At 59.5% G+C, this 11,863-nt stretch overlaps 1 protein-coding gene across 1 annotated transcript; it reads left to right on the top strand.

Moving 5' to 3' along the window:
* The first annotated feature begins 5,839 nt into the window (after positions 1-5,839).
* Positions 5,840-11,824, top strand: LOC123766072 (proline-rich protein 36-like). Its single transcript, XM_045754915.2, has one exon. The coding sequence runs from the start codon at positions 5,840-5,842 to the stop codon at positions 11,822-11,824; it is 5,985 nt and encodes a 1,994-aa protein (XP_045610871.2).
* Positions 11,825-11,863: the final 39 nt, after the last annotated feature.

The raw sequence follows: 11,863 nt of genomic DNA, 5'->3' as shown, positions 1-11,863 counted from the left end.
ACACACACGCTCCCTCACACACGCACACACACTCCCTCACACACACACACACACTCCCTCGCACACACACGCTCCCTCACACACACACACACACTCCCTCACACACACACGCTCCCTCACACACACACACACACTCCCTCACACACACACGCTCCCTCACACACACACACACGCTCCCTCACACACACACACACACTCCCTCACACACACACGCTCCCTCACACACACACACACACACTCCCTCACACACACACGCTCCCTCACACACACACACACGCTCCCTCACACACACACACACACTCCCTCACACACACACGCTCCCTCACACACACACACACGCTCCCTCACACACACACACACACACACTCCCTCACACACACACGCTCCCTCACACACACACACACACACACACTCCCTCACACACACACGCTCCCTCACACACACACACACACTCCCTCACACACACACGCTCCCTCACACACACACACACACTCCCTCACACACACACACACACACTCCCTCACACACACACACGCTCCCTCACACACACACGCTCCCTCACACACACACACACACTCCCTCACACACACACACACACTCCCTTACACACACACGCTCCCTCACACACACACGCTCCCTCTCACACACACACACACACTCCCTCACACACACACGCTCCCTCACACACACACACACACACTCCCTCACACACACACACACACACTCCCTCACACACACACGCTCCCTCACACACACACGCTCCCTCACACGCTCCCTTACGGGGGCCTCGTAGCCTGGTGGATAGCGCGCAGGACTCGTAATTCTGTGGCGCGGGTTCGATTCCCGCACGAGGCAGAAACAAATGGGCAGAGTTTCTTTCACCCTAAGTGCCCCTGTTACCTAGCAGTAAATAGGTACCTGGGAGTTAGTCAGCTGTCACGGGCTGCTTCCTGGGGTGTGTGTGTGTGTGTGGTGTGGAAAAAAAAAAAAAAAAAAAAAAAAAGTAGTTAGTAAACAGTTGATTGACAGTTGAGAGGCGGGCCGAAAGAGCAAAGCTCAACCCCCGCAAAAACACAACTAGTAAACACACACACTCCCTCACACACACACACACTCCCTCACACACACACGCTCCCTCACACACACAGACACGCTTCCTCACACACACACACACACTCCCTCACACACACACACACTCCCTCACACACACACACACTCCCTCACACACACACACACTCCCTCACACACACACACACGCTCCCTCACACACACACACACGCTCCCTCACACACACACACACTCCCTCACACACACACGCTCCCTCACACACACAGACACGCTTCCTCACACACACACACACACTCCCTCACACACACACACACTCCCTCACACACACACACACTCCCTCACACACACACACACTCCCTCACACACACACACACGCTCCCTCACACACACACACACTCCCTCACACACACACACACGCTCCCTCACACACACACACACTCCCTCACACACACACGCTCCCTCACACACACAGACACGCTTCCTCACACACACACACACACTCCCTCACACACACACACACTCCCTCACACACACACACACTCCCTCACACACACAGACACGCTTCCTCACACACACACACACACTCCCTCACACACACACACGCTCCCTCACACACACACACACGCTCCCTCACACACACACACACTCCCTCACACACACACACACTCCCTCACACACACACACACGCTCCCTCACACACACAGACACGCTCCCTCACACACACACACACACTCCCTCACACACACACACACACACACACACACACACACACACACACACACACACACACACTCCCTCACACACACACACACACTCCCTCACACACACACACGCTCCCTCACACACACACACACGCTCCCTCACACACACACACTCCCTCACACACACACACACACACTCCCTCACACACACACACACGCTCCCTCACACACATACACACTCCCTCACACACACACACACGCTCCCTCACACACACACACACGCTCCCTCACACACATACACACTCCCTCACACACACACACTCCCTCACACACACACACACACTCCCTCACACACACACACACACTCCCTCACACACATACACACTCCCTCACACACACACACACACTCCCTCACACACACACACACACTCCCTCACACACACACACACGCTCCCTCACACACACACTCCCTCACACACACACTCCCTCACACACACACACACTCCCTCACACACACACACACGCTCCCTCACACACACGTACATCAAAATACACACATGCATAAGTAAACAAACTTTATATGATAATAGCGTCACTTATTCAGCCAATAAACAAGTGTGGAAAAATGCGGATGCAAGATGTACACACACACACACACACACACACACACACACACACACACACACACACACACACACACACAGCTCCAGCCTGGAGTCCATACCTAGTTAAACACAAGACAAAGTTAGAGAAGATTCAGCGGTATGCCACCAGGCTCGTCCCGGAACTGAGAGGATTGAGCTACGAGGAAAGGCTAAAGGAGCTGAACCTCACATCCCTGGAAAACAGAAGAGTAAGGGGAGACATGATAACCACCTACAAAATTCTCAGGGGAATTGACAGGGTGGACAAAGACAAACTCTTCAGCACGGGTGAGACACGAACAAGGGGACACAGGTGGAAACTTAGTACCCAGATGAGCCACAGAGACGTTAGAAAGAATTTTTTCAGTGTCAGAGTAGTTAATAGATGGAATGCACTAGGAAGTGATGTGGTGGAGGCTGACTCCATACACAGTTTCAAATGTAGATATGATAGAGCCCAATAGGCTCAGGAATCTGTACACCAGTTGATTGACGGTTGAGAGGCGGGACCAAAGAGCCAGAGCTCAATCTCCGTTTGCCTAACAGCTAGGCAAGTACACAGACGCAACACGCCGGAGTGACGGGTGACCCGTCCCGGGCTGGGACGGGCTGGGACGGGCGCGACGGAAGAGCAGCGTTGGGTAGCCGCAGCTGGCTCTTGTTGTGGTATTGGATCCCGGGTACTGCAGTTCCCATGCGTATCTTGGCGCGCATACCCAACCACTGGGGCTGGTTGGTAGAGCCACGGTCTCGCTTCAAGCAGGTCGGCGTTCAGTCCCCGACCGTCCAAGTGGTTGGTTACCATTCCTTCCCTCCGTCCCATCTCAAATCTCTATCCTGACCCCTTCCAAGTGCTATATAATCGTAATGGCTTGGTGCTTTCCCCAGATAACTCCCTTCCCGTCGCCAGTCTCCGCTTGCTCACACGTCTGTAGGGAAACATGTCACTTATACTCCACCTTGTTCAGTATGTCCTCCCCTGCTTCCGTCCCCCCCACCCCTTCACCCTTAACCCCCCTCCCTCGCCCCCACCCCTTCACTCTCCCCCACCCCTTCACCCTTTCCACCCCTCCCCATCACCCTTCCCCCCATCCCTCGTCCCTACACCCGTCACCCATCCTCCTCCATCACCCCCACCCCTTCACCCTTAACCCCCCTCCCTCGCCCCCACCCCTTCACTCTCCCCCACCCCTTCACCCTTTCCACCCCTCCCCGTCACCCTTCACCCCATCCTTACCCCCGTCACCCATCCTCCTCCATCTCCCCGACCCCTTCACCCTTCCCCGCCCATCAAACCCCTCCCATTACCCCATGTGTATGTATGTATATACAGGACATATGCATGTATGTCTGTGTATTGTTTTTGTATCATACTCCTGTATGAGTCTTCAGTCACTATATCACTTCATCTCTGTCCATGTACCAACCAAGCCTGAAAACCTCTATATTTTACTAGGTCCTTCCAACAGTCTCCCCTTCACGATGTCTGTCACTGCCGCTCTGTCCTTAACTTGCCACTCTACCTGACTGGACATAACCAAAACATCTAAAATACTTCTTCACATATGCGAAATCAAAATGAAAAAGCTCCGTTAGTATTGGCGCTATTCTTACAAGTGAAAACACATACACAAGGGACGACAAAACACATACACAAGGGACGACAAAACACATACACAAGGGACGACAAAACACATACACAAGGGACGACAAAACACATACACAAGGGACGACAAAACACATACACAAGGGACGACAAAACACATACACAAGGGACGACAAAACACATACACAAGGGACGACAAAAGACACTGATGTAGTCCCAGAAGAGCCGTATAAGGACATGTTTAACACCACAGTGAACAGAATGAAAGTGGAAGGTCCAGACAGCTTTTTTATTTGTTGTATCCAAACCCCTAAAAATATAACTGATATCAACACGAACGCTGCAGATTTTGAAAGAGAAATTGACATCATGCCCATGCACTCAGCCCCTGGTCCTGACTCATGGAATTCAATATTCATAAAGAAATATAAAGTACCAGTAGTGCGAGCACTCAGTGAAATATGGAGAAAGAGCCTGGATACTGGGGAGATACCAGCAGTACTTATATCAGCAGATATAGCTCCTCGGCACAAGGGAGGTAGTAAAGCCTTGGCAAAAAACTATAGACCAATTACACTAATATCACACATAATAAGTTTTTTTTTAAAGAGTGATTAGAAATGAAATCTCCAGTTTTATGGAAAACAATTAAACTTCACAATCCAGGTCAACACGGACTTAGAGCTGGAAAATCCTGTCTTTTGTAACTACATAATCACTATGACAGAATCACAGAAACGTTAGAAGAAAAACAAAATGCAGATGTTGTATACACAGATTTTGCAAAGGCATTTGATAAGTGTGACCACGGAGTGATAGCCCATAAAATGAGATCAATAGGAATAACGGGAAAAGTGGAGCGTTGGATTTAAAATTTTCTGTCAAACAGAATACAAAAAGTAACAGTCAGTCAACTAGGATCAAGCCCAAGTGCAGTGAAAAGCTCTGTACCCGAGGGCACAATCCTTGCACCGCTGCTATTTTTCATTCTTATCTCGGACATAGACAAAAATACTAGCCATAGCTTTGTGTCATCCTTTACTGATGAGGCGAAAATCAGCATGAATATTTCCTTTGTAGAAGTCTCTTAAATTACAAGGTGATATTAATAAAGTCTTTGATTGGGCAACGGATAATAACATGATGTTTAGTAGTGATAAGATCAAGATGCTTAAGTAAGGAGGAAACGAGGAATTTAAACGAAACACAGTGTACAAAACAGTCAGACGTAATATACAAGGAAACCAACTTGTAAATGATCTGGGAATTATGATAACGTTGAAACCCAGAGACCCTACTGCAATGTTAATACTAGTTAAATCACTGGTGTTGTCCCGTCTTGAGTACTGCTCAAGACCAGTACTCACCTCCCCTTTAATAGCAGGAGAGATCTCTGAATTAGAGGGAATACAGAGAACATATACGGCACGCATAGACACGAGAAAACACCTGAATTATTGGGACCGTCTCAAAGCTCTCAAAATGTACTCTTTGGAAAGGACACGAGAGAGGAATCAAATAATATATACATGGAAGATACTGGAAGGTCAGGTCCTAAATTCGTACAGAAGAATAACAACATATTGGAACGAAAGATACGGAAGGAAATGCTGAAGAACCAGTGAGGAGTAGAGGTGCCATAGGCACAATCAGAGAACACTGTCTGAGCATCACACTGGCTGTGGTGGGTATGTGGGCCTGCGGGCCGCTCCAAGCAACAGCCTGTTGGACCAAGTTATCACAAGTCGAGCCTGGCCTCAGGCCGGGCTCAGAGAGTAGAAAAGCTCTCGAGACACTCATCAGGTATGCTCCAGGTAATAATGAGAGAGGGGTCGCCGCCCCTAACACAAGACTCTACGCCTCCATCCTCCGTCACCTTCATGTTGAGAGCTTCGTGCCTCGCGTCCCATGCTGCTCCACCGTCCCATGCTGCCCCACCGTCTCATGCTGCTCCACCGTCCCATGCTGCTCCACCGTCCCATGTTGCCCCACCGTCCCATGCTGCTCCACCGTCCCATGCTGCCCCACCGCCCAATACTGCTCCACCGTCCCATACTGCTCCACCGCCCCATGGTGCCCCACCGTCCCATGCTGCCCCACCGCCCAATACTGCTCCACCGTCCCATGCTGCTCCACCGTCCCATACTGTCCCACCGTCCCATGCTGCTCCACCGCCCCATGCTGCTCCACCGTCCCATACTGCTCCACCGCCCCATGCTGCCCCACCGCCCCATGCTGCCCCACCGCCCCATGCTGCCCCACCGTCCCATGCTGCCCCACCGCCCAATACTGCTCCACCGCCCCATGCTGCTCCACTGTCCCATACTGCTCCACCGTCCCATGCTGCTCCACCGTCCCATGCTGCTCCACCGTCCCATGCTGCTCCACCGCCCCATGCTGCTCCACCGTCCCATGCTGCCTCACCGTCCCATGCTGCTCCACCGTCCCATACTGCCCCACCGCCCCATGCTGCTCCACCGTCCCATGCTGCCCCACCGTCCCATGCTGCTCCACCGCCCCATGCTGCCCCACCGTCCCATGCTGCCCCACCGCCCCATGCTGCTCCACCGTCCCATGCTGCTCCACCGCCCCATGCTGCTCCACCACCCCATGCTGCTCCACCGTCCCATGCTGCTCCACCGTCCCATGCTGCCCCACCGCCCAATACTGCTCCACCGCCCCATGCTGCTCCACTGTCCCATACTGCTCCACCGTCCCATGCTGCTCCACCGTCCCATGCTGCTCCACCGTCCCATGCTGCTCCACCGCCCCATGCTGCTCCACCGTCCCATGCTGCCGCACCGTCCCATGCTGCTCCACCGTCCCATACTGCCCCACCGCCCCATGCTGCTCCACCGTCCCATGCTGCCCCACCGTCCCATGCTGCTCCACCGCCCCATGCTGCCCCACCGTCCCATGCTGCCCCACCGCCCCATGCTGCTCCACCGTCCCATGCTGCCCCACCGCCCAATACTGCTCCACCGCCCCATGCTGCCCCACCGCCCAATACTGCTCCACCGCCCCATGCTGCCCCACCGCCCAATACTGCTCCACCGTCCCATGCTGCTCCACCGTCCCATACTGCTCCACCGCCCCATGCTGCCCCACCGCCCCATGCTGCCCCACCGCCCCATGCTGCCCCACCGTCCCATGCTGCCCCACCGTCCCATGCTGCTCCACCGTCCCATGCTGCTCCACCGTCCCATGCTGCTCCACCGCCCCATGCTGCTCCACCGTCCCATGCTGCTCCACCGTCCCATACTGCTCCACCGCCCCATGCTGCTCCACCGCCCCATGCTGCTCCACCGCCCAATACTGCTCCACCGCCCCATGCTGCCCCACCGCCCAATACTGCTCCACCGTCCCATGCTGCTCCACCGTCCCATACTGCTCCACCGCCCCATGCTGCCCCACCGCCCCATGCTGCCCCACCGCCCCATGCTGCCCCACCGTTCCATGCTGCCCCACCGTCCCATGCTGCTCCACCGTCCCATGCTGCCCCACCGTCCCATGCTGCTCCACCGTCCCATGCTGCTCCACCGTCCCATGCTGCTCCACCGTCCCATGCTGCTCCACCGTCCCATGCTGCTCCACCGCCCCATGCTGCTCCACCGTCCCATGCTGCTCCACCGTCCCATGCTGCTCCACCGCCCCATGCTGCCCCACCGTCCCATGCTGCCCCACCGTCCCATGCTGCTCCACCGTCCCATGCTGCTCCACCGTCCCATGCTGCTCCACCGTCCCATGCTGCTCCACCGTCCCATGCTGCTCCACCGCCCCATGCTGCTCCACCGTCCCATGCTGCTCCACCGTCCCATGCTGCCCCACCGTCCCATACTGCTCCACCGCCCCATGCTGCCCCACCGCCCCATGGTGCCCCACCGCCCAATACTGCTCCACCGTCCCATGCTGCCCCACCGTCCCATACTGCTCCACCGTCCCATGCTGCTCCACCGCCCCATGCTGCCCCACCGCCCCATGCTGCTCCACCGTCCCATGCTGCTCCACCGCCCCATGCTGCTCCACCGTCCCATACTGCTCCACCGTCCCATACTGCTCCACCGCCCCATGCTGCCCCACCGTCCCATGCTGCTCCACCGTCCCATGCTGCCCCACCGCCCCATGCTGCCCCACCGTCCCATACTGCTCCACCGCCCCATGCTGCCCCACCGTCCCATGCTGCTCCACCGTCCCATGCTGCCCCACCGCCCCATGCTGCCCCACCGTCCCATACTGCTCCACCGCCCCATGCTGCCCCACCGTCCCATGCTGCTCCACCGTCCCATGCTGCTCCACCGCCCCATGCTGCTCCACTGTCCCATACTGCTCCACCGTCCCATACTGCTCCACCGCCCCATGCTGCCCCACCGTCCCATGCTGCTCCACCGCCCCATGCTGCCCCACCGCCCAATACTGCCCCACCGCCCCATGCTGCCCCACCGCCCCATGCTGCTCCACCGCCCCATACTGCTCCACCGTCCCATACTGCTCCACCGTCCCATGCTGCTCCACCGTCCCATACTGCTCCACCGCCCCATGCTGCCCCACCGCCCAATACTGCTCCACCGTCCCATGCTGCCCCACCGTCCCATGCTGCCCCACCGTCCCATACTGCTCCACCGCCCCATGCTGCCCCAACGCCCCATGCTGCCCCACCGCCCAATACTGCTCCACCGTCCCATGCTGCTCCACCGTCCCATACTGCTCCACCGTCCCATGCTGCTCCACCGTCCCATGCTGCTCCACCGTCCCATACTGCTCCACCGCCCCATGCTGCCCCACCGCCCAATACTGCTCCACCGCCCCATGCTGCCCCACCGCCCCATGCTGCTCCACCGTCCCATGCTGCTCCACCGCCCCATGCTGCCCCACCGCCCCATGCTGCCCCACCGCCCCATGCTGCTCCACCGTCCCATACTGCTCCACCGCCCCATGCTGCCCCACCGCCCCATGCTGCTCCACCGTCCCATGCTGCTCCACCGTCCCATGCTGCTCCACCGCCCCATGCTGCCCCACCGTCCCATGCTGCCCCACCGCCCCATGCTGCTCCACCGCCCCATGCTGCCCCACCGCCCCATGCTGCTCCACCGCCCCATACTGCTCCACCGTCCCATACTGCTCCACCGTCCCATGCTGCTCCACCGTCCCATACTGCTCCACCGCCCCATGCTGCCCCACCGCCCAATACTGCTCCACCGCCCCATGCTGCCCCACCGCCCCATGCTGCCCCACCGCCCAATACTGCCCCACCGTCCCATGCTGCTCCACCGTCCCATACTGCTCCACCGCCCCATGCTGCCCCACCGCCCCATGCTGCCCCACCGCCCAATACTGCTCCACCGTCCCATGCTGCCCCACCGTCCCATACTGCTCCACCGCCCCATTCTGCCCCACCGCCCCATGCTGCCCCACCGCCCAATACTGCTCCACCGTCCCATGCTGCTCCACCGTCCCATACTGCTCCACCGTCCCATGCTGCTCCACCGTCCCATGCTGCTCCACCGTCCCATACTGCTCCACCGCCCCATGCTGCCCCACCGCCCCATGGTGCCCCACCGCCCCATGCTGCCCCACCGTCCCATACTGCCCCACCGTCCCATGCTGCTCCACCGTCCCATGCTGCTCCACCGTCCCATACTGCTCCACCGCCCCATGCTGCCCCACCGCCCCATGCTGCCCCACCGCCCCATGCTGCTCCACCGTCCCATACTGCTCCACCGCCCCATGCTGCCCCACCGCCCCATGCTGCCCCACCGCCCCATGCTGCCCCACCGCCCCATGCTGCCCCACCGTCCCATGCTGCTCCATCGCCCCATGCTGCCCCACCGTCCCATGCTGCTCCACCGCCCCATGCTGCCCCACCGCCCCGAGCTGCTCCACCGCCCCATGCTGCCCCACCGTCCCATGCTGCTCCACCGTCCCATGCTGCTCCACCGTCCCATGCTGCTCCTCCGTCCCATACTGCTCCACCGCCCCATGCTGCCCCACCGTCCCATGCTGCTCCACCGTCCCATGCTGCTCCACCGTCCCATGCTGCTCCACCGTCCCATACTGCTCCACCGTCCCATGCTGCTCCACCGCCCCATGCTGCTCCACCGTCCCATACTGCTCCACCGCCCCATGCTGCTCCACCGCCCCATGCTGCCCCACCGTCCCATGCTGCTCCACCGTCCCATGCTGCCCCACCGCCCCATGCTGCTCCACCGCCCCATGCTGCTCCACCGTCCCATGCTGCTCCTCCGTCCCATGCTGCTCCACCGCCCCATGCTGCTCCACCGTCCCATGCTGCTCCACCGTCCCATACTGTTCCACCGCCCCATGCTGCCCCACCGCCCCATGCTGCCCCACCGTCCCATGCTGCCCCACCGTCCCATGCTGCCCCACCGTCCCATGCTGCCCCACCGTCCCATACTGTCCCACCGTCCCATGCTGCCCCACCGTCCCATACTGTCCCACCGTCCCATGCTGCCCCACCGTCCCATGCTGCCCCACCGTCCCATGCTGCCCCACCGTCCCATGCTGCCCCACCGTCCCATGCTGCCCCACCGTCCCATGCTGCCCCACCGCCCCATACTGCCCCACCGTCCCATGCTGCTCCACCGTCCCATGCTGCCCCACCGTCCCATGCTGCCCCACCGTCCCATGCTGCCCCACCGTCCCATGCTGCTCTACCGTCCCATGCTGCCCCACCGTCCCATGCTGCCCCACCGTCCCATGCTGCCCCACCGTCCCATGCTGCTCCACCGCCCCATGCTGCCCCACCGCCCCATGCTGCCCCACCGCCCCATGCTGCCCCACTGCCCCATGCTGCTCCACCGCCCCATGCTGCCCCACCGTCCCATGCTGCCCCACCGCCCCATGCTGCCCCACCGTCCCATGCTGCTCCACCGTCCCATGCTGCTCCACCGTCCCATGCTGCCCCACCGTCCCATGCTGCCCCACCGTCCCATGCTGCTCCACCGTCCCATGCTGCCGAACCGTCCCATGCAGCCCTACCGTCCCATGCTGCTCCACCGTCCCATGCTGCTCCACCGTCCCATGCTGCCCCACCGTCCCATGCTGCCCCACCGTCCCATGCTGCTCCACCGTCCCATGCTGCCCCACCGTCCCATGCTGCCCCACCGTCCCATGCTGCTCCACCGTCCCATGCTGCTCCACCGTCCCATGCTGCCCCACCGTCCCATGCTGCCCCACCGTCCCATACTGTCCCACCGTCCCATACTGTCCCACCGTCCCATACTGCCCCACCGACCCATGCTACCCCACCGTCCCATACTGTCCCACCGTCCCATACTGTCCCACCGCCCCATGCTGCCCCACCGTCCCATACTGCCCCACCGTCCCATGCTGCTCCACCGTCCCATACTGCTCCACCGTCCCATGCTGCCCCACCGTTCCATGCTGCTCCACCGTCCCATACTGTCCCACCGTCCCATGCTGCCCCACCGTCCCATGCTGCTCCACCGTCCCATGCTGCCCCACCGTCCCATGCTGCTCCACCGTCCCATACTGTCCCACCGTCCCATGCTGCCCCACCGTCCCATGCTGCTCCACCGTCCCATGCTGCCCCACCGTCCCATGCTGCTCCACCGTCCCATACTGTCCCACCGTCCCATGCTGCCCCACCGTCCCATGCTGCTCCACCGTCCCATGCTGCCCCACCGTCCCATGCTGCTCCACCGTCCCATACTGTCCCACCGTCCCATGCTGCTCCACCGTCCCATGCTGCCCCACCGTCCCATGCTGCTCCACCGTCCCATGCTGCCCCACCGTCCCATGCCGTCCCACCGTACCTCAACCCCTGACAGAGAGCACAAGCCTCAACGCACCTACACGTTACCACA

Source organism: Procambarus clarkii, chromosome 9, assembly GCF_040958095.1.
Source record: "Procambarus clarkii isolate CNS0578487 chromosome 9, FALCON_Pclarkii_2.0, whole genome shotgun sequence".
Lineage (NCBI taxonomy): Eukaryota > Metazoa > Arthropoda > Malacostraca > Decapoda > Cambaridae > Procambarus > Procambarus clarkii.
This window is presented reverse-complemented; position numbering and strand designations above follow the sequence as displayed.

Bases quoted from the DNA above. Each gene is read 5' to 3' on its own strand.
- LOC123766072 (XM_045754915.2), top strand. From the start codon at position 5,840: ATGAGAGAGGGGTCGCCGCCCCTAACACAAGACTCTACGCCTCCATCC.